The sequence below is a fragment of the Cervus elaphus genome, chromosome 14 (genome assembly GCF_910594005.1).
Source record: "Cervus elaphus chromosome 14, mCerEla1.1, whole genome shotgun sequence".
In the NCBI taxonomy this organism is placed as follows: Eukaryota; Metazoa; Chordata; class Mammalia; order Artiodactyla; family Cervidae; genus Cervus; species Cervus elaphus.
The window spans coordinates 23,477,535-23,502,215 of NC_057828.1; the positions used below are offsets into that span (position 1 = coordinate 23,477,535).

General features: G+C 37.8%; 1 protein-coding gene across 6 annotated transcripts in view; it reads left to right on the top strand.

Annotated features, from left to right (window-relative positions):
• Positions 1–24,681, top strand: part of SPATA17 (spermatogenesis associated 17) — a 240,313-nt gene that overhangs the window by 43,858 nt on the left and 171,774 nt on the right. For all 6 annotated transcript variants that reach the window (XM_043924404.1, XM_043924406.1, XM_043924407.1 and 3 more), the window contains one exon: positions 7,134–7,184. In XM_043924404.1, the coding sequence (XP_043780339.1) occupies positions 7,134–7,184 (51 nt within the window). The remainder of the gene's footprint in view (positions 1–7,133; positions 7,185–24,681) is intronic.

Below are 24,681 nucleotides of genomic sequence, written 5' to 3' on the forward strand. Positions count from 1 at the left end.
GAATGCATTAGTAGGATTTAGGTAGAGGAAGGGAATTATAGATAGATAATAAACAGAAAAGCAGAGACACAATATCACAGGAACCAAAGGAGAAAACTGTTAGACATCTTGGAGTTATCAACAGTCTCACATATGGCAAAGGTCAAACGGAAAGTAAATTGTGGAAAGTCAGAAGTCCTAGGATCTCTATTTTAGATAGGTTCTGTATTTTTAGACAGAACCTTAAAATTCTCCCTTAAAATTCTACTATACCAAAATATTTCCATCCAGCTTTTAAATAATTTTCAAAGCAACACCAGCTGACTTATCCAGTCCCAGAGTGTTATGCGTTCTCCACTATCATTCCCTCACTAACCCGAAATAACAGAACCATTCCAATTTTCCTTTATGATTTGATTCCTTTTTCCTTCCTGGATGACAGCTATTTTTGTTTATTTTAGTTTTCAACCTCCATTTCAGATCTTCCTGCTGACTTTTATAATGCTGTGTCTGGCAACATGACCCAGATTTGTCCATGTGAAGAAGTGAGGACTGTTGATTCATAACCTTGAGACTCTCCGCTGTTAATAAGGATGCACTCTGACTCTTCTTTTCCATCAGCAGTGGATTTCTGGCACCCGGGGTGTGCTCAGTTGATATGCACTGCAGGCCTGCTGGGTTCCTGCCGTGGGTCCCCTGCAACCTGCTCTTCCCGTTGGGTACTCAGATGGTCCTCCTGTTCTGGTCCCCTTCTTGTTTTCAACTGTATAATGTTCTAAGTAGCTTGTCCTTACCACTCCTTGTTTTGTTTCGTAAATGGTGAAGTGAATACAGTCATTTCTGTAGATGATAGTACCAGAATAATGCTGAAATGTATCATCTGTCTCTTTTGGAAAACTAGCACTTTGAGTGTTATCTGAGTGAATTCACCAATATAACCTATACAGGACAACTGTGTACATCTTGTTATCCTTTTCAGTTTCCTTTTTCCATTCGTGCTAAGTCGCTTTGGTTTTGTCCAACCGTTTGTGGCTCCATAGACCATAGCCCTCCAGGCTCCTCTGTCCATGGGATTCTTAGGCAAGAATAATGGAGTAGGTTGCCATTTCCTCCTCCATGGGATCTTCCTGACCCAGGGATCGAACCTGCATCTCTTATGTCTCCTGCATTGGCAGGTGGGTTCTTTACCACTAGTGCCACCTGGGAAGCCCATATTTTACCATTACATAGTTTGTATTGTGTTTAATATCAAGTATACACTCTGAAAGCAGCTACCCTAATATACATGATTAATTCTATATACATTATCATGAGATAAATAAATATATATTGAAAACTATAGATCTAAACAGCTCAATGTTATGTTTTTAAATTGAGCTCATTCAGTAAATAATATATATGGCCACCATATTAACAGAACTTGATTAAAACTTTTTGTTAAAGTAATATCACTAGCCTATGATAGAACCATTTAATTTATAAAAATAACTCACATTAAAAAATAGAGTATCCTTCAAATTATAAAAATAATGTTATTGCCAAAAAGGCTCACAATATGTATATACTTCTTATCATTTTACTGTTCTTCTTACAAAACTTTTGTATTTGATTAATATTTAGAAAAGTAAAAATAGAAAGATTCTGTTAGCTTTAAGTGGAACAAAGGGTATCATCTATTATCAACTCTCATTATGTGATGTCATGATAAATACCAGCAGGTTTGTTTTTTAATGGATAGTAAAAATGCATAAAATTTTGGTCATTATTTTTAAAACTGGTGAGATTGACATGGTTGCTTGTACGGATATTTTTATTTCTTTTCATTAGATGAATGAATGTACTATATATAGCCTAACTCATTTTACAAATCTCTTTGTCGGGCTTTCAAGTCAGTTATACATTAAAGCAACATTTATCTCTCTTTAATGTTAGAGCAGAAAACTGAAACATAATCTATTTTTCCCCCTCAGGATCTGGCATTTTAAATATCAAAGACCGGATAACTTAAGACTCTGACTTCCTAATATTAATTTAAAACTTTACTAACATTTTCATTATAATTATATGAATATAAGTTTAGTTTACTTTCTTTTAAAGATATATTAACTTTGAGAAGCAATATAATTGGCTTTTAATTTTTTGTGTGTGGTGGAAGAAGAAAGGTTATTTTAACAATCAGCTGTTGATAATGACCATATTGCTATCAGTGGCCAGCGAACAAGGAAAAGCATATGCACAAAATACTCATGATTATTTGATAATAAATCATTTTAATGATCATACTCAAAATTATAAAATGAGGATGGCACTGATGTGGAAAATAACAAAGGCACAGGCTCCCCAGATCTGTTATCCATATGTGCATAGCTTCTAAAATTTCCAGTGTCATCACTTTACTGCAAATAGTTCCTCTGTATTGCCTGGCCTAGCAGAAAAAGCCAGTTAATCTGGTCAGGGTTATGTAGATGCATCATTCAAATTTAGGCTTCTTGGGTACCCAGTGGTAAAGAACCAGCCTGTCAGTGCTGGAGACACAGAATATGTGGGTTTGATCCCTGAGTCGGGAAGATTGCCTGGAGGAGGAAGTGGCAACCCACTCCAGTATTCTTGGCCTGGGAAATCCCATGGACAGAGGAGCCTTGTGGGCTACAGCCCATGGGGTCACAAAAGAGTCAGACACAACAGAGCACACATACACACACACACACCACTCAGATTTATTATAAATATGTATTACTTTCTGTTTTTGAAAATGATCGAGCATTTGAAACTCAGATTTTCTTGGCCTCCAACCTAAAGGCTCAACAGTAACAGAAAGAGATTGGTTAATTTATGGTATGTTCATGTAGCAAAATATCAATATAGCTGTTGTATATAAAAATATGTGAAAAAGAAGTTTGAAACTGAGGAAAAGGAAACACCTGTCCTAGGTCTGTCTAAACTAAAAACCTTTATTAGAAATTAAGGCATCAGGGACTTAAGGAGGAGAATTTGCTGAGTTTAAGACTTAAGAGGCAGAACATGTCTAGTTCCCAGGGTCTGGAACATGGCTATGAAAGTAAGTGGACAGCATTGGGACTGAGAAAAACAGGGCAGTTGTGAGAACAAGTATTTGAGAGTGTTGTGGATACGTGGATTTGAAAAGTCTCAAGATAACAGCTGGAGTTGTGAAGAGTTAGGTCTTTTGCCTGGTTTATTGGAGCAGGGCAGAGAGGCAACAAGGAGGAAAGGAAGAGTGTCCCTGAGGAGGACTGACAACTCCGAAAACGGAGGGAGAGCGATAAATGTAAGAAGTTTGAGAGCTAACAGTGAGGTTTTATTATTATTGCTTTTTTTTGCTGTTGTTGTTCTTTGGGTTTTTGTTGTGGTTGTAGTTTTTCCAGGAGTACTTCCTCCTTGTCTGAACTGGTTTGCAAGTATCCACTGGAGCTGAGAGAATGTCAGCTGCTTCTTGGAGTGGGGGAGAAAAGGTAGTTTCTCCTGTAAATACTTACAAGAAAAACAGAGCGAATTTGGTCGGTTAGAAAAGAATGAGAAGACATTTCAGGCAAAGGGAATAGTGTGAGCATGGAAGTGAAGAGAAGATAATTTGATCAGATTGAGTTTTAAAGGAGTGGCCTGGTGAGAGACTGGCTTCCCTGTGGCTCAGCAGTAAAGAATCTGCCAGCCAGTGCAGGAGACGTGGGTACCATCCCTGAGTCAGGAAGATCCCCTGAAGGAGGGCATGGCAATCCACTCCAGTATTCTTGCCTGGAGAATCCCAAGGACAGAGTCTGGAGGGCTGAGGTCCATGGGGCTGCATAGAGTCAGACGTGACTTAGCGACTAAAAAAAGACAAGGTGAAAGATAATTGGAGAACAAAATTGGGACCTGATATGGTGAGTTTTGAATATCACTTGACCTGTAAGAGAGTGTTTCTCATTTATCCCCACCCTCGCTCCACACTGTAGTTCACCTGATAGAAAAAAAAAAAGAAACTCAAATACGAAACATGCTCCCATCAATATCACAGATCCATTCCCACCAAATAGCAGCCCTGTCTGAAAGGTCCACATGGATATTAAGCACTCAGAAAATTGCTTTTAAAAGAATACAACTTCCAGAAAAAATTTTAGAAGCCTTCTAAAAATTGAGCTAGGTGACATGACAAAAGCCATATAGTGAACAAGTGGTTAATTCAGTGTTCAAATGCTGTGTTTCATCCCAGGAATCCTTTCTACTTTATCTGTTGTAAGAGCAACATCTGTTTATCTTTCCTCTTTCTCCCTCTCACTCTCTCTTTCCATTTCTTCCTTTGTTCACAAATATTTGGGGAATGTCTAAAATTGAATGCCATGTTTTCACTGCATTGAAATTATATTTTATGCTTGAGCTTCACCCCAGATCTTTAGTTTTCCTCTTTAAAATAGACTTGGTACCTTAACAATAAGATATAAAATTAATTTATAGTAAGGAAACTTGAGAATATCTGCTGATGAATTACTATTGTCTGTGGTTCCTAGATATATTATTAATATTTAGTAGTTAGCATATGCTTTGCTTATCCAACATCATGGAATGAATGGAAAAAACTTTTAGGACAGACAGAAACCTGAAAAATAATATTAAGAACATAGGCTTTGGTATGAATTATCATTTAACTACTCATGTAACCAAAAGGGCAAATATTAGCATAACAAACTTCTTGGCTTGGAATAGAAATATAGAGACTAAGATGAAATTTTAAAAACTTTGGAAGTGTCCAGTGTGTCTCCTAGATAGCTTGTGAAAATGCACAAGTCACAATCAAAAATTATTTTTTAGTGTTTTTTCTTAAACTGTGATAAAATATAGGTAGCATAAAATTGATCATTTTGACTATTTTTAACTGTACCATGCAGTGACATTAAGTCCAGTTGCATTGGCATGCAACTGCCGCCACTGCCCAGCTCCAAAACTCTTCCATCATTTCAAAGGGAAAGTCTGTACCCAGTAAACAGGATCTGCTCTTCTTCCTCCAGTGCCTGGTAACCACTGTTGTGCTGTCTGTCTCTGTGAATTTGACTATTCCAGGTACCTCATAATAAATGAATCATGCAATGTTTTCTGCCAAGTTTTGCTGGTATTTTCAGAAGCATCTGGGCTAGAGATTGAGAATAGATGCAACGTCAATCTGGGCTTCATATAAGAATGATAATTTAGAATCAAAGTACTTTTCTACCTTTTAACTAGAAAATTAGTTAAAGTTTAGGTTCAAACGTATTTCTCCTTTCTTCATTCAGAATAAAATTTAGCTTCTTATACCTTTTGGAATTTTAAGTAAGTAAGTGTTAGTCACTCAGTCGTGCCCGACTCTTTGTGACCCCATGGGCTGCAGCCCACCAGACTCCTCTGTCCATGAGATTTTCCAGGCAAGGATACTGGAGTGGGTTGCTGTTTCCTTCTCCAGGGGATATTCCCAACCCAGGGATCGAACCAGGGTCTCCTGCACTGCAGGCAGATTCTTTACCTACTGAGCTACAAGGGAAGCCTCTTTAGAATTTTACTTGTAGTTAAATTATATACTTTGAGGCACAAAATGTATAACAGTGACAATCCCTTTCCTAATGACCATCAGCTTTGCACCTTAAATACTTTATCTCATTTTATTCTTCACAACTCCGTGAAGTATGTGATGTATCATTTCATGGGGATAGAAGTCAAGACTGGGAGACTTCAAGTACCATATTCAAGCCACCCAGCTGGTAAGAGCAAAGTTAGGAATTGAACTCAGGGCTGTGGTTGGAAAGCTCCTGCTGCTGGCTGAAGAGCAGAATGAAAAAAGATAAATAATCTCATTTCTGAGCCCAACTTTCTCAAACATAAATCTTCCAGTGTGTTTCTTCTGTATAAAAACATTTAATGGTTATATTTGCCCTAAAATATTAAGTAAATATTTTAAATTCACCTCAACACCAAGAATTATGCCATGCTTGCTATAAGGAAGAAAGAGAATTTAAAATGAAGGAACATCATTGTGTTCATTTGTAAATAACATATTGCAGCCAACTGTTTCCTAATTGCTCAGACTGTTGATAAATAATCCAGTCCTGCTGCTCTCCACAGACAATTTGCTTTGGATCAGATCAGGCAATTCAAACAATGCTAATTACAGTGAAACCCTTTTGTATGAATTCCTGTTTGTTGCAAGGGAGAAAACCCCTATATGAAAGGTTAAGACACTTACTTCTGATTTTTGCTGAAACTTCACAACTATTATCCAGGCTCAAGTTTTATTAGTCTGATCAGTTTTGATTAACTAAAAATGGATAAAGTTGTATTTTGTGTGGAAAAAAAATAAGTATTTCAATGTTTATTGTACTGTCATGAATTATGTTAATTATATCTTTTTAATTGAAAGAACAGATGTGAAAGTTTTATTTAAAGCAATATTTTCATTGAAATAAGCTCTGTTGCTAAATATTTACTGTCACAGAGATTTGTATATGAATAGATAAATGTGTCTGTACCAGAAAGAAACCAAGACTTTAGGAAGTCTTCATTATATCAGGGGATTTGCTATAACATGATATCATTGTATTTATGATTTTATGGTGTTAAAATGAATATTAAATGAAAGAAAATTCCCAAGGATTACTCAGGAGGCAGCTAAGTACATAACATTTTGTACAGATGGTTGGAAGGCACAATTTTGCTCCATCACTGCATCCATATCCTTGAACGATTTCGACTGAAGACAGCATTTCTTTGAATTTTTCATTAAACCAGACGTCTTGAAATATGAATTCCTTTTATGTTTCTGTGAGTTTTGGCTAAAAGAACCCCAGTGAATAAATCATACAATACTACGTGTCACCAGCACTTGTGAATATTTCTGCTTTGTTATTCTATTCTCAGTAGAGCACCATTGATTATCAAACTCAGCGGAGAGCATTTTATGATCATATATCTCCATTAGCTCCTAGTTTGACTACCATAGATTTTTCTGGTTAAGCCTGCATTATGTATTAGGAAGCCTATCTCTTCAATACAAAGTTTGATTTCATTTTTCTAAGCCTAGGACTCTTATTATGTATTATGTATAAAGATTCTTATGTTTTATATGTAAAAATAGGCTGCATTGTCTTTGTGTAAAACTAAAATATATGCCATCTTTTTTTTTTCTTGATTCACAGTTAGCGTATTACACTATGAAGATGAATCTCTACAATGCAATGGCTGTCAGGGTAAATATTTCTTCACTTGTTAAACAAATGAAAAGTCAATTGTGCCCTGAATTCGCTTTTAATAAAATGAGCAAACCAGAATAATGCAAATTTGATTGATATGCTAATGGTAAAGAGAGAAAAGAGTACATAGTTAAAAAGTTAGTTATACTAAATAGTCTTGGCAGTATTAAAAATTAGAGTAAAATGTAAAACACGTAATTGTCAATGCTTATGTTTTAGAATGTTAAATATCTCTGAGCCATGACTAGAGAAAGACTGTAAATATTAATGAAGCAATGTATTAGTTTCCATATGTCATATAGAATATTGTGATAAATAGACGAGCATGGTTCTGGAATATAAGGTTCCTGCCCAATACAAATCAATTAGAAATTATTCATATGATTTCACAGTAATAAAGTCAGTTTCCAGCTTAGACGTTTTATTTCTGTCATTTCTGTGTTCATTTTTATGTGTTACTTGCCTAATAAGAAGCTGAATTTTGTGATTATGAAGCTTCCTTGGTTTCTGCACCGATTTGGGGAAGAGCCACAGCAAAAGTATTATTTCTTTTGTATCAGTATGATAATAGTTTACTTGTGAAGCTGTTATAAATGGGGAAATTACTTAGGTGAGTTTCATTAATATCCTTAAAACCCATGTTTTAATTTTAATTTTACCTTCTCATATTCTCTTTCATTGATCTATTAATTCTTGTTTCTAGTAATAATGGATTTTATTTTGGGTGAAGCAAGATTGGCAAATACTCTCAGAAAGTCCTGTGTTGAACTAAGGCAGCGAAATTTGCATTATTTTGATGACTTATACTGCTTTGGGAAAGGGCTTTCTTATGCAAGTGTGACTGTATGGGAGCCCAGCACAGGGGCCATCTCCAGTATCTGTCTACCTCTCTGTGTCTCCGTAGGTTAAGGGGGAAAAAAGAAGAGGAAAAAGTAGATTTTTTTGTTGTTGTTGCTTTTCCTGAACCAGAGGAGAAACTCCAGGTGCACTGGGCTATATTTACCTCTCTTAGAAATACAGTAATATAAGAAAATAATCTGGTTTTCCTCTTTTAACAGGAATGCTTGAGTCTGGGGATTTAGGAGAGTCTAATTCTCTGTACAGTTCAGCTAAAGGCTTAACTTCTGAGCTTAAAATAATGTTAGATTTTTTTTTCTTTTTTGCGCACCTTTGTTAGATATGCCTGTAAAGTAAAAAGCAATAGATAACAGAGAATCTAAAGCAAATGATGATGGGAGGCTCAAAGGTTCCCAGAGGTCATCAGGGGAGACAGAGGCACAGGAGTCAGGGCTAGAAAAACACATTCTCGTGTTTAGTTTTTAGCCCCAAATTTTGTATTGAATTCAGAGCTGGCTTGAATCATTAAGATTCCTTTTACCTTGACTAGGCATGTCTAGGGCCTCCCAGGTGGCTCAGTAGTAAAGAATCTGCCAGAAATGCAGGAGACACAGGTTCAATCCCTGGGTCAGGAAGATACCCTGGAAAAGAAAATGGCAATCCACTCTAGTATTCTTGCTTGGGAAATCCCATGGACAGAGGAGTCTGGCAGGCTACAGTCCACGGGGTCACAAAAGAGTCAGACACAACTAAACAACAACAATAACAACAGGCATGTCTAAGAAATCCACATCAACCCAAACCACTCAAAAGGCAGTGTTTTTGAGTTATTCTAACATCACACTTGGAGAAGGCAATGGCACCCCACTCTGGTCTCTTGCCTGGAAAATCCCATGGATGCAGGAGCCTGGTAGGCTGTGGTCCATGGGGTCGCTAATAGTCGGACACGGCTGAGCAACTTCACTTTCACTTTTCACTTTCACGCACTGGAGAAGGAAATGGCAACCCACTCCAGTGTTCTTGCCTGGAGAATCCCAGGGACGGGGGAGCCTGGTGGGCTGCCGTCTATGGGGTCACACATAGTTGGACATGACTGAAGTGACTTAGCAGTAGCAGCAACAACATCATACTAAAATCTGTATTTCCAAATGTTACCAAACCAAACTTGGGTCCACTTGCCCCCAGATAGTGAAGCTAATCAACTGACACCAGGTTGTGGTGAAGGAAGGTGCAGTGTTTACTGCACGAACGAAGCAAGGAGTCCAGGCAGCTAGTGCTTAAAAGGCCCAAACTTCCTGAAGGCTTTCAGGGAAAGGTTTTTAAGGACAGTGTGAGGGTGGGGTGTTATGGGGTGGGTGGTCAGCTCATGGACATTCTTCTGGTTAGTGGTAAGGTAATTGGGAGTCAAGAAAACCTTCCAGGTCCAGCGGGTCTGGGAGTCTGGGGTCTCCATGCTTGTGGGCAGTATCCAGTTCACTTTTCCCGTCTGGTGGGGGTTTCAGTATCTGCAAAGCAGCCATGTCAAAGGGCATGGCTCAGAATATTAGCTATAATTCTTGAGGAGGAGCTAAAGTTCTTTGACTTTGTTTAATGGCTAAACAATTATTATTAATATTTTTCTTGATTGACTGTTTTCCTTTCTTTCTGCATTTTCTCACTTCTCTGATTAAATATACTCTTTGGAAATTCGGGGAAGGCCTAGGAAGCTGGAGTTTTTCTACAAATAAGAGGCAGTTGGAGGACGTGGGGTGGGGTTCTTTTCCTTGAAGGCCCCATAGGATCCTGCTCAATTACACCTAATAGCATTGCCCAGCCTCACCTTTTCTTTGATTAATATCAGTGGATGCTGTTGAACTCTGCCTTGGTCCTGTGATCTTAGAAAACAGCAAACTGGAACGCACCATCCCCCGCCAACTCTTGTGTTTTGGAAACAGCTTACTGCAAACCAAAACCAAAACCACCCTTTCCCACATGACTTAGATAAGAGGCACAGATGCCCGCTTGTTCACTTATAGCAAAGCCAGACAGTCCCCCAAATTCCTCCTTCACCTCAGAACTGATTAGCTGAACTGTTTGTCCCCACTGATCAACTAGAAAAAAGCAGGTTCATTAACCAAGCTGTGGGAAAGCTTCTGTCTTTCTCCCAGGTCCCTTACTTTAGTCAGCACATGGAGTCTCCTTAGTTCCTTCTCCTGAGAATGGGCTTTGGGGTAAAGTATTCTCTGATCTGCTATCTGATTATGCTGCCCTTTCATTCCCACTTGCCCATATCAGATTCTTCCCAGCCATGTTCACACCTTCTTATAAAAGAAAAACTCTTTTTGCCTAATTTCCACCCTGCTTGCAATTGTTATGGCCAAAGATTCTCCGTTTCTCAATAGCCCACCTCCATCTCCTGCAGGAGTCATTCACCCCCAGTTTCTTGCAGTAATTCTTTCAAGTCAAGTCTCTCCTGGCTATGGCCAGATTTTCTTTTTATTTGACACATTTGGGGAGACAAGAATAAAGGTGGGAATGCAGTGGTCATTAAGAGAAAGGAAGGAAGACTTGAGCATTACCTGGAGGTTGAAATGATCCACTGAGGAATTCTTGCGAGGCTCTGTGGAGTGTGTAAATACTACTGTGGGAAATTTGAAATAGAAACACTTCTCTGCAAAGATGTCCAAAGACTTCCTTCAGAGATTTGGATGAGTTAATTTGGTAACTTGGTAATGAGGAATCAGGAATAATGCTCACTTGCATAGAGGCTGGTGTGATTGCCTAGCAAAGATTAATTTTTAGCATGGGGTGATCACATGGCCAGAACTGAACTTACTTGTGAGTGGACATGGGCACATCTATTTGTAAGTGGATTTCTTTGCAAGAGGGTGCTCTGAAAATTTTGCTCTCTGCAGTAGTGAGAGGCTAAAGAGACCAATGCATGGTCCGCATACCTTCTTTGTTGTACACATCTGAAGCTTACAACCCTAACTGGGTACCAGTAGCTGAAGTTTTACTTCTAATCTCTACAACTCTGCCTTTTCAGTTTATAAGCTGCCAAGTAATTTTGCTCAAAAGAGTTACCCTTTTAGTAGTTTAAATATGGACGGGTGACAGTAAGTGTACAGGAGGAAGAATTTCTAACAGTAACTGATAACTACAGAAAATAGATATGGCCAATAATATTCAGACATGTATATTTTTATATATGCACCTAAATCATATAGTATAAAATTTAAAAAAAAAACACTTTTGTCTTACTCTGCTTCATATACTGAGTCAATTGCAAATTATGTATTTGACTATTGACTCCTAGCATGACAAATTATATTCAGTTGTGAGAGGCCAGTGGAGCATTTCTGAAAAGAGAAGGAATTGAAAATTTTCATTTGTGGCTTATCCATTCCTAAATAGATGTCACTTTTGTATAATGAAGAATAAATTATATATATGTGGTTGTTTAATGACACAGTTATTCATATCTCGATTTGCTGCATTTATTTTTTAAAGGGTCACCTTTTCTCTAAAGACTTTATGATCCCCCTACCCATGTAGAATTGATCACTCTCTTTTTTTATGTCCCTGTTTTACCATCAACATACTTCTGTTATAGAACCTGTAACAGTTTATTATCTTTACTAATTTACAGACCTGTATCCACTCCCCACACACTGTACGCCCCTTGGGGCCCGGATCCTATCTTCTCAGTCTTTAAATCTACAGTTCCTGGCTTATTCTAGGTGGTTAAATAAATGGCCCTGAATAAATCAATGGATGTTGGCTCATGCTCTTTTAAACGAGAAGTAAAAACAAAAACAAAAACTGTTTGCTTCAAGTACTCCTTAAAAGACAAAAAATCATGTCTAAGTCCCTTAGTGGCCTTACTGGAAATTGTTTAAGCTCTTACTTGGAGATCTATAAGGCTTTCTTGAGTGCTTGATTAGGCTAGGTGGTGTAGGTAAACTGCACATAGGAAGGTAATATTTGGTCAGTATAATTCACATGTGAATGGAAGGTCTCATGAGCTTTGGGACCTTGCCAAAGTGTTATAAGACTTATAGGCTTGAAGGAGGTCTGCTATGATATCGCCTGCTATTAGCACCCACACTGTGTCTGTACAAAACCCCTGCTACTGATTTGCAGCTTGGCCAGTGACAGTCAATTAATACAGCAATAACTTGCTCAGTAAATTTTTATCTTAGCTCCCAAGGCCCTACTCCACGTGTTTCTCCATGCACCACTTTATTGCCTTTCTGGTCTTTAATTTGAATTTACTCCAGATTAGAGTTCTGCTTTTCCTCCAGCATCTTGTCTACTCCATTGTGGATCTCATTCAAATTTGTCCTCCAACATTTTCTTTTTCAGTTCTTGCTCTTTGAACAGCTTTTAATGTCTTATGCAGATGTCTGAGTTGATTCATTTGCTCAACTTCTTTCTCTCCTTGGTTCATCTAGATGTATGATAGTGTATCTTTTTACAGACTATAGAACTGACCCTCCATTTCAGATGCTAGTGAGCATTGACTTAAGCATTAGGGTGTCACCTCAGACCCTCCAAACAGGTGACTCAGAGAATCAGTGTTCTAATAATAGTACTAATATAAAGATGAACAGCAATATTACTTTATGTGTAGAAACTCCACTTAAAAACACCCACACATAGTTTTTTTTAAAAAAGTGCTATTTAGTGGAATTCTTTCATCTGTCCTAAAGGTTTTTCACTTGTTCCTTTTCTCCAGTATTTTGCTTTACAGTTTGCGGCATCCAGAATTTATTGCTACTCTGTGGCTTTTGTTTACTCGCTGAACCCATCTAGAGAGAAGCCTATTGTATGCAACGGCACATATAGCTAATTCTTCCGTTTCTAGGGATACATCCATTCAGCCTCAACTGTGTCTTTGAGCCCCCATTTCCACAATAGAATGGTTCCAGATTCTCATACTTACTACCCGAGCATGAATGGATAAAGCTGGTAGATAACTTGAATATACTTTAGTCAAACCAACTGCCAGTGAGAGCTATATGTCTCTGAGGAAAGTGATTGCAATACCACATATTCCCAAATCTTAGTAAATCAGAACCATTGGTAAATAATAATGATGTGCATGTATACTCAGTCGCTTAGTTCTGTCTGACTCTTTGTGACTCTATGGAACTGTAGCCCACTAGGCTCCATGTCCATGGAATTTTCTAGGAGAGAATATTGGAATGGGTTGCCATTTTCTCTTTCAGGGGATCTTCCTGACCCAGGGATCGAACCCATGTCTCCTGTGGCTCTTTCATTGACAGGAGGATTCTTTACCACTGTGCAACATTAAGAGTTGGCAATTGCCAGCAGTTACCGCTCTCCAGGCACCTAAGTATTTTAAATACTTTTAACTATTTCCTGAAATGATCAACTCTCTTTTCTTTTTCTTTTTTTTTCAACTCTCTTTTCATTTGTTCAGCTGCTCAGTTGTGTCCAACTCTTTGCACAGACATGGCAGCACACCAGGCTTCCCTGTCCATCACCAACTCCCGGAGCCTGTTCAAACTCATGTCCATTGAGTCAGTGATGCCATCCAACTATCTGATCCTCTGTTGTCCCCTTCTCCTGCCTTCAGTCTTTCCCATCATCAGGGTCGTATTTTCTAATGAGTCACCTCATCGCATCAGGTGGTCAAAGTATTGGAGCTTCAGCTTCAGCATTAGTCCTTCCAATGAATATTCAGTATTGATTTCTTTTAGGATTAACTGGTTTGATCTCCTGCAGTCCAAGGGACACTCAAGGGTCTTTTCCAATACCACAGTTCAAAAGCAATCAATTCTTTGGCCTTCAGCCTTCTTTATGGTCCAGCTGTCATATCCATACATGACTACTGGAAAAACCATAGCTTTCACTAGACGGATCTTTGTTGGCAAGGTAATGTCTCAGCTTTTTAATATTCTGTCTAGGTTTGTCATAACTTTTCTTCCAAGGAGAAAGTGTCTTTTAATTTCATGGCTGCAGTCACCCATCTGCAGTGATTTAGAGCCCAAGAAAATCAAGTCTGTCACTGTTTCCATTGTTTCCCCATCTATTTGCCATGAAGTAATGGGACCACTAACAAAATGTGGTCCACTGGAGAAGTGAATGGCAAACCACTTCAGTATTCTTGCCTTGAGAACCCCATGAACAGTATGAAAAGGCAAAAAGATAGGACACTGAAAGATGAACTCCCCGGGTTGGTAGGTGCCCAATATGCTACTGGAGATCAGTGGAGAAATAACTCCAGAAAGAATGAAGAGACAGAGCAAAAGCAAAAACAACACCCAGCTGTGGATGAGACTGGTGATGGAAGCAAGGTCCGATGCTGTAAAGAGCAATATTGAATAGGAGCCTGGAATGTTACATCCGTGAACCAAGGCAAATTGGAAGTGGTCAAACAGGAGATGGCAAGATGAATATTGACATTTTAGAAATCAGAGAACTAAAATGGACTGGAATGGGTGAACTTAACTCCGGTGACCATTATATCTACTACTGTGGGCAAGAATCCCTTAGAAGAAATGGAGTAGCCATCATAGTCAACAAAAGAGTCTGAAATGCAGTACTTGGATGCAATCTCAAAAATGACAGAATGATCTCTGTTCATTTCTAAGGCAAGCCATTCAACATCATGGTAATCCAAGTATATGCCCCAACCAGTAATGTTGAAGAAGCTGAAGTTGAACAGTTCTATGAAGACCTACAAGACTTTCCAGAACTAACACCCAAAAAAGGCATCCTTTTCATTATAGGGGACTGGAATGCAAAAGTAGGAAGTCAAGAAACACTTGGAGTAACAGGCAAATTTAGCCTTGGGGTACAGAATGAAGCAGGGCAAAGGCTAATAGAGTTTGCCAAGAGAACGTACTGTTCATAGCAAACACCCTTTTCCAACAACACAAGAGAAGACTCTACACATGGACATCACCAGATGTCAACACCAAAATCAGATTGATTATATTCTTTGCAGCCAAAGATGGAGAAGCTCTATACAGTCAGCAAAAACAAGACCAAGAGCTGACTGTGGCTCAGATCATGAACTGCTTATTGCCAAATTCAGATTTAAGTTGAAGAAAGTAGGCACAACCACTAGACCATTCAGGTATGACCTAAATCAAATCCCTTATGATTATACAGTGGAAGTGAGAAATAGAATTAAGGGGCTAGATCTGATAGACAGAGTGCCTGAAGAACTATGAACAGAGGTTCGTGACATTGTACAGGAGACAGGGATCAAGACTATCCCCAAGAAAAAGAAATGCAAAAAAGGAAAATTGCTGTCTGAGGAGGGCTTACAAATAGCTGTGAAAAGAGAAGCAAAAAGCAAAGGAGAAAAGGAAAGCTATTCCCATCTGAATGCAGAGTTCCAAAGAATAGCCAGGAGAGATAAGAAAGCCTTCCTCAGTGATCAGTGCAAAGGAAGAAAGGAAAACAATAGAATGGGAAAGACTAGAGATCTCTTCAAGAAAATTAGACACACCAAGGGACATTTCATGCAAAGAGGGGCACAATAAAGGACAAAAATGGTATGGACCTAACAGAAGCAGAAGATATTAAGAAGAGGTGGCAAGAATACAAAGAAGAACTGTACAAAAATGATCTTCATGATCCAGATAATCACAGTGGTTTGACCACTCACCTAGAGCCAGACATCCTGGAATGTGAAGTCAAGTGGGCCTTAGGCAGCATCACTACAAACAAAAGTAGTGGATGTGATAGAATTCCAGTTGAGCTATTTCAAATCCTAAAAGCTGATGCCATGAAAGTGCTGCACTCAATATGCCAGCAAATTTGGAAAACTCAGCATTGGCCACAGGACTTGAAAAGGTCAGTTTTCATCCCAGTCCCAAAGAAAGGCAATGCCAAATAATGCTCAAACTACCGCACAATTGCACTCATCTCACACACTAGTAAAGTAATGCTCAAAATTCTCCAAGCAAGGCTTCAACAATATGTGAACTGTGAACTTCCAAATCTCAAGCTGGTTTTAGAAAAGGCAGAGGAACCAGAGGTCAAATTGCCAACATCCAGTGGATCATCGAAAAAGCAAGAGAGTCCCAGAAAAACATCTGTTGTTTCTTTATTGACTATGCCAAAGCCTTCGATTGTGTGGATCACAATAAACTGTGGAAAATTCTGAAAGAGATGGCAATACCAGACCACCTGACCTGCCTCCTGAGAAATCTGTGTGCAGGTCAGGAAGCAACAGTTAGAACTGGACATAGAACAACAGACTGGTTCCAAATAGGAGAAGGAGCATGTTAAGGCTGTATATTGTCACCCTGCTTATTTAACTTATATGCAGAGTACATCATGAGAAACACTGGGCTAGATGAAGCACAAGCTGGAATCAAGATTGCTGGGAGAAATATCAATAACCTCAGATATGCAGATGGCACCACCCTTATGGCAGAAAGTGAAGAAGAACTAAAGAGTGTCTTGATGAAAGTGAAAGAGGAGTGTGAAAAAGTGGGCTTAAAACTCAACATTCAGAAAACTAAGATCATGGCATCCGGTCCCATCACTTCATGGCAAGTAGATGGGGAAACAGTGGCTGACTTTATTTTTGGGGGCTGCAAAATCACTGCAGATGTTGACTGCAACCATGAAATTAAAAGACTAATCCTTGGCAGGAAAGTTATGACCAACCTAGACAGCATATTAAAAAGCAGTGACATTACTTTGCCAACTTGGTCAAGGCTATGGTTTTCCCAGTAGTCATGTATGGATATAAGAGTTGGACTATAAAGAAAGTTTAGTGCCAAAGAACTGATGCTTCTCAACTGTGGTGTTGGAGAAGACTCTTGAGAGTCCCTCGGACTGCAAGGAAATCCAACCAGTCCATCCTAAAGGAAGTCAGTCCTGAATATTGATTGGAAGGACTGATACTGAAGGTGAAACTCCAATACTTTGGCCACCTGATGGGAAGAGCTGACTCATTGGAAAAGACCCTGTGCTGGAGATGATTGAAGGCAGGAGAAGGGGGTGACAGAGGATGAGATGGTTGGATGGCATCACAGAATCAATGGACATGAGTTTGGTTAAACTCCAGGAGTTGGTGATGGACAGGGAGGCCTGTTGTGCTGCAGTCCATGGGGTCTCAAAGAGTCAGACATGACTGAACTGACTGAATGGGACCAGATGCCATGATCTTCTTTTTTTTTGTTAATGTTGAGTTTTAAGCCAGCTTTTCCACTCTCCTCTTTCACCTTCATGAAGAGGCTCTTTACTTCCTCTTCGCTTTCTGACCAACTCTCTGGATATCATTATAATTCCACTTTGGAAGATGGAAAATGGAAAGATATCTTGCCCAAGGTCACATAGCTAGTAAGTGACAGTGTTAAGAATTGAACCCAGGAGGTTTGGTACCCACATTCCTGTTATTTCTAGTCACTTATAGTCTTGCCTTTACTTCTAGTCTTCCTCCCCTTTCTTCAAAAATCTAGAGAGCTATTATATGAACCCTAGACCAAACTCAGGGAAATTTTATTACTTTCACTCCGTTAAACTGACCCCCTGGCCCTGGTAATTCATGAGCGTTTTTACTGGTAGCACATTCCATTCAGGGAATTCTAAATTTAGTGATAATTTGTAGAAAAGTTGAGACATCCCAATTCAGTTTCACGTGCTTTCCCTTGTAGGCAGAATTGGATGGCTTAGTATGAATAACCTCACCTTATAAATGAATATTTGAGCGGTAGTCTTCACATAATGCTATTGTTAACACAGAATTTGACATCCATAATAACCCCAGATAAAATACCATTCTTAATACAATTTTAAATGAATTTCTTATAAGATGTAGCAAACTAAAAGCGAAACTGTCTTTTCTTTCCTACTTGGACTACAGGATGCAAATCACATAGATTTTTGTGATTCACAAATTGTAATTTGGCTGTATTTGAGCCTCCCCCAAGCCTGTTTTGGACCCTGAAAAATTAATGGAAAAGAGGATCCCAATTTTGTTAAAACTTTAGAAGCCCCACCAAATAGTTACTGGGACTGCTATTCTTCAACCACAGCTCTCCCTCTTTATACATTAATGCTTAGAATATACTGGTCTTCAATAAACTCAGCTTAATGAGGAGCCATAATCTGGCACAGACTTTGGAACTTAGCAAAGGCAAACTGAGCATTATCGATTCCTTGCAATACCTTTGAAAAGCCTCCTTTGGATCATCTGATACATCTTGAGTTCTCATTTGTCTGTCTGTCCTTGGACAACCAGAATAATTTCATATGCATGCAGATTGTAAGAAGTGCTAATGTGTAGTATCTTGGAGATTTCTCTTCAAAAGTATATTCCATTAGACTTTTCCCTCTTGTTTTCAAAGATCTGTGAGGAATGAAAAATGATAATAATCTAAAACTTAGTAAGTTTTAAAGAACTTATGTAACTTATGTAAAGAACAGGTGTAATTAATTGTTTAAAGGAGAATTTCTTTTACTCTAGAAACTTTGTCCTTGTCCTCAATCAACCTCAATCAAATATACTTTCTTTTTTTTTTCAAATATACTTTCTTAATGGTGTTCGTGGGCATCTGAACTGAACCTTTATTGTTGCAGTTGTTTTAAATGATTTCACTTAAAATTAGTGCCCTAACACATTTTAGTTCAGATAGAAATTCTCACTTTAAGGAAAGTAAGAGCTGTAATAATAAGAGGGCCACTAGACTTAAAGATAACTTAAAACAATCAATTTTCAAAATAAGCATAAATTTATTGGTTCTTTTATGTAATAAAAATTTTTGTTTACAAAAATCTAACTCAAAGCATCAATTGACCTTTTTCTTTTGTATCCTTTTTGTGTCTAAAGTAGGAAAAATATAAGGAAAGTTTATATTCTGTGGCTTTAATCAGAAAATGGTTAAATATGTATCAGTTATATAAGGATCCATCTCAATCTCCTAAACTATTTATAACCCTGTTTTCATATTTATACTACTATGAAGTATTTATGTTTAGAATAAAGACTCCAAAATCAGATAGAGATAAATAGGTAAAATAATTCAGGAAAAAAATACTGATTCTCTCTTAAAAAAAAAAAAAAGATTTACTTATTTATTTTATTTATAGCTACACTGGGTCTTTGCTGCACACGGGCCATTTCCCATTGTGGCTAGGGGAAGCTACTTCTAATTGCAGGGTGCCGGCTTCTCATTGCAATGGTTTCTCTTGTTGTGGAGGATGAGCTCCAGGCATATGGGCTTCAGTAATTGCGGTACATGGGCTCAGTTGCTGTGACTCACAGACTCTAGAGCACTGGCTCAGTAGTTGTGGCTCTTGGGCCTAGTTGTCCTTCAGCATATGATATCTTCCCGGACTAGGGTTGGAACCCATGACCCCTGCGTTGGCAGGAAGATTCTTTATTATTGAGCAACCAGGGAAGCCCTGATGTTCTCTTACTTACTAGATTATATGTTGGGTTCTAAGAATACAAAACGAGTAAGACACAGTGTTATCCACATGGAAGAAGCTATCCCCAAACGTCAGCCTAAGGAATAAGAGGGGAAGGGATCCTCTAGATAAATCCTAGCTTTTGCTGGATGGTAGGCAGATTTAAATGTTCCATCCCCATGCAAAAAATTATTTCTTTCTCCCTTCTACTACTTCTGGTATCAATGTCTTTATGAAATGATTAAAGAAATTTGTAGAGAAAAGAAGTACAACAATCAGTAGAGTAGGGAAACAGAATATTAAAGAGAAGAAACTGCATGTGGAATAATTATCCAAAATCTCCAGATAGCTAAAACCATCTAGTTAAAAATATATATATATATCTAGTTTAAAAATATGTCTATTTTTCTACATATTGACATGATAATATGGTGTTAATTATATTGAGAAAAAAATATATATAATATAATTATATATGTAATATATAATTATAATATATATAGAGAGAATAATTATATTCTCAATATATATTATAATTATATTCTCAATATAATATTGAGAATGAAAACTTTGATATTACTAGTTTTAAACACCCTGTCTTTGAAAATTTGGTAAACCCACTTTTCTGTGTTCACTGTATAGTCTTTTCAGAGTGTTCAACATTCTAATAAGAAAGAAAAAATAATGTTATGAATGAGACTCCTGTTTATATGCTCTCATGTACAACTAGAGCTTTAGTCCTAGGCAGGTTATCATCAGTGAATTTGTCTTTCATATTTTGATTTTAATTTTAGGTATGAAAATGTTTTTTCTCTCTTTTGACAACATTAAAATTACTGTGAATTTTAAGGAATAATAATAAACCCAATGGAGGGAAAATATTTTCTATGAACAGATGGCTTTTGATATATCAAGGTTTTGCCATTTATTTTAGTGCTTAAAATAAACATTATTTATAAGACCACTTACATTTTGATGTTACTTAATGAGGAATATGCATCATTGATTTGACTAGCTTAAGAGGTCATTTAGAACTTGCCCGTTAACAAGCTGTAATCTGCTGAGCATGCAGTGACTTTGTTTAAAATTATCTATTCAGAGCTGATCAATGACAATAATTGTTTTATACCTATCACTTCTGAAAGTTGCTAATTACTTTGAAGGACATGAACACTAGCCCTTTTTTGGGAAGGTGTAACCCACTCACCTTGAAATTAAGAACATTATCAAAAATTATCTTGCTTTTTGAAAATATTTTGTTTTTTAAAAAATTAAAAGTCTTTTCACCTTAATCTGAGGGCATTACAGCATACTAACACATATATATGGAATTTAGAAAGGTGATAACGATAACCCTATATGCAAAACAGAAAAAGAGACACAGAAATACAGAACAGACTTTTGAACTTTGTGGGAGAATGTGAGGGTGGGATATTTCAAAAGAACAGCATGTATACTATCTATGGTGAAACAGATCACCAGCCCAGGTGGGATGCATGAGACAAGTGCTCCGGCCTGGTGCACTGGGAAGACCCAGAGGAATCGGGTGGAGAGGGAGGTGGGAGGGGGGATCGGGATTGGGAATACATGTAAATCCATGGCTGATTCATATCAATGTATGACAAAACCCACTGGAAAAAAAAATAATAATAAAAAATAAAAAAAAAATTAAAAGTCTATTCACTAGTACTGGGATATCAACAGGAAATTTAGGCAAAAATTAAGATGATGTTTGTTCCTATAGCAAGAAGTATGGTGGAACCCCAGCTATATTATATCTTATATCAATTGTTGTTGTTCAGTCAGTAAGTCGTGTCTGACTCTGACCCCATGGACTGCAGCACGCCAGGCTTCACTGTTCTTTACCATCTCCTGGAGTTTGCTTAAACTCATGTCCTTTAAATAAATATTGGTTAAACTGGACTCCCTATAATGTAAAAAAAAAAAAAAATGATGCGTTTAAAATGAAAGAACATGCATACACTCTTTCTCTTTATACAGTGCATTAATCAGATGGTTTAGTGGAAAGAGCCTGGTCTCTGAAATAAGACTGAGCAGAGTTTGTATCCCAATTCTACCGTTTACTGTTTTACTGGTTATGCTGTGACCTTGATTAAGTTACTTGACCTCAGTTTCTTTATTTTTAACATGGAGATCGTGCTCTATTCACGAGGATACCATGAGAATTAAGGCAGTTAGCATAATATCTGGAAAGGAATTGTAGCGTGATTTGGGGTGGATGTCTAGGGACTTAGGACATTATGAGACTCTGACAGTGCAATTGTGGACTCTGGGTCTGTGGTTGGTGCTGTTTCTAGTAGTTGCTCCCTGTGGAGTGGGAAGGAGTCCATCCCTTGGGCTTCTTTTAGTTCCCTGGCTATTGGCACAGATTTTTCAGCCAGCTAGCTGCAGACTCTGCTCTTTCAGTTTCTTCTCTCCAAGTGGAAATCCCCATTACTCTGCCATGGCCTAAACATAAACCACCATCTTTCCTTCTCAGGACTTCAGCATGCATCTTTTATGTTTTCTGACACATCTAATCTTATTTAGAATTTAATGGTGTTTCTATGTAGTCCATAGAAGGTGGCCCACCCCTTAACACTGTTTGATATCCTAATGTTTTCCATGCTTCCTAAGTCATTTCTATTGCCGATGATGGATAGTCTATCAGCGCTTTTGTTTGCAAGTATTCCTGTGTTTAATATAATTATTACTGTATATGCAATAAAAGTAAGCTGAGATTCATGTGAAGCCATCCAACCAGCTATTAATGTATAACCTCAGGCATTTATTTAAGCTCTCTAAGCATCAATTTCCTCTTCTATCAAAGAAAGCTAATGATAATCTCCACCTCAGAATGATACTGTAATGATTAAGTTAAATAAGCCAGGAAAATAGTCATTATTTGCATGTATGATTTATATATGTATATGTATTCCAATAGATGATTCCTTTTCATTAGGAAAATGCTTTTTGTATCAATCCCTCCCATTTCTTTGCCAGTCATAATATGATGTCTGTCAAATTAGAGGAAGATAGTTTCTAAATTGGGCTTCCCTGGTGGCTCAGATGGTAAAGTAGAACTTTAGAAAAATTAATTTTTCTTAATTTAAAGAATTAAGCTCTAAAATAAGATCATTTGAGAAATATTTAGAAAGGCACTGTTATGCTAGCATTGTTACGCTAGCTTGTTACTCTACTTTGTTTTACTTTCCAGAATTAATTTCTCTGATTTAATTGTTCTTACAATATGAGCAATAAGTGGTTTAGCATCTCTTCAATTATTTTAGTCATTCTTATACTAGGCAGTTGACTAAACATTTCTTCAAAGTTTTCACATTAAGTATTTCAGATTGTAAAATACCTTTTAAATGGCCCTATTTTAAAACAGAAAATTAAGGGATCAAAATTCAACTAAGACATTTTTTTCCTGATTATTCATATAGATCCAGCATTCATGTTATAAAGATTTTAAACTCAGCACATTTAGTTTAAAAGTCTTAGGCTTTTCGGATAAAACTCAGTGGACTCAAGTCCAGTCTCTTACTAGTCACTTTTTCCTATGGAAAAAAAAATGTTGTTTAAAGAAGATGTGTGTTCCTAGCCTAGCTAACTGTGCAAAACATTGGAAGGACTTCATATCCAAAAGAGAACTGTTCATCATATGTGTTGTTCAGTCACTAAGTCGTGTCCAGCTCTGTGACCCCATGGACTGCAGCACACCAGGCTTCCCTGTCCTTCACCATCTCCCAGAGCTTGCTCAAACTCATGTCCATGGAGTCAGCGATGCCATCCAACCATCTCATCCTCTGTCACCACCTTCTTCTCCTGTCCTCAATCTTTCCCAGCAACAGGGTCTTCTCCAATGAGCTGGCTCTTTGTATCATGTGGCCAAAGTATTGGAGTGTGTGAATAATTTATAAATACAGGCAAACTACTTGAAAATTTTAAAGAACGAAGTTGAGTCTTTATGCAAGGCTAAGTCAACATTTTTTCTAATTTTTTCTATTTCTTCTTCTACTCCTTTAAAGAAGTTGAGGTATTTTGTACTATAGACTTTCAGTTTTCTACAAAATTAGGATCTACATATTAAAAGTTTTGTTTTGAGTTTTTCTAATAAAGATTATATTAGCAAAGATAAAGCTTAAAGTGATTGACATTTCTTATGATTATTGGGGCTTTGAAGGCATTTAGTAGTCCATTTAAGTATGTTCTTTTAGACACCAACATTCCTCTTATTTAAAAAGCTAGATACTTTAAACAAATATTTCTTCATTGAAAATTACAGTTCACCTTGTTCACAGTTCTGTATTGCAATGGTTTAGAGAATGGACCCCCTGAAGTTGTAATTTGATTCTTAAATCCACCACTAATAGCTGTATAATTATGGGAAAACTGAATAATTTTCCTCTTAGCTGTTTCTCATCTCTAAATAAGGTGAAGAGAGTATTTATCTCATTGTTGTTCAGTCGCTCAGTCGTGTCCGACTCTTTGCAGCCTCATGAACTGTAGCCTGCCAGGCTCCTCTGCCCATGGGATTCTCCAGGCAAGAATACTGGAGTGGGTTGCCATTTCCTTCTCTATTTCTCTCATAGGAGTGGTCTAAAGATTAAATGCATAAATACAAGCAAAATCCTTAGAATAGTGCCCCACATATAATAATAACTCAACAAATGTTAAATATTGTCACTGTTCTGTTCAGTTCAGTTCAGTTCAGTTGCTCAATCGTGTCCAACTCTTTGCGACCCCATGGACTGCAGCACACCAGGCCTCCCTGTCCATTGCCAACCTGAAGTTTACACAAACTCATGTCCATTGAGTCGGTGATGCCATCCAAGCATCTCATCCTCTTTCATCTCCTCCTCCTCCTGCCTTCAATCATCCTCAGCATCTGGGTCTTTTCCAGTGAGTCAGTTCTTTGCATCAGGTGGCCAAAGGATTAGAGTTTCACCTTTAGCATCAGTCCTTCCAGTGAATATTTAGGACTGATCTCCTTTAGGATGGACTGTTTGGATCTCCTTGCAGTCCAAGGGACTCTCAACAGTCTTCTCCAACACCACAGTTCAAAAGCATCAGTTCTTTGGCGCTCAACTTTCTTTATAGTTCAACTCTCACATCCATAGATAACTACTGGAAAAACCATAGCTTTGACTAGATGGATATTTGTTGTCAAAGTAATGTCTCTAGCTTTTTAATATGCTGTCTAGTTTGGTCATAGCTTTTCTTCCAAGGAGCAAGCGTCTTTTAATGTCATGGCTGCATTCACCATCTGCAG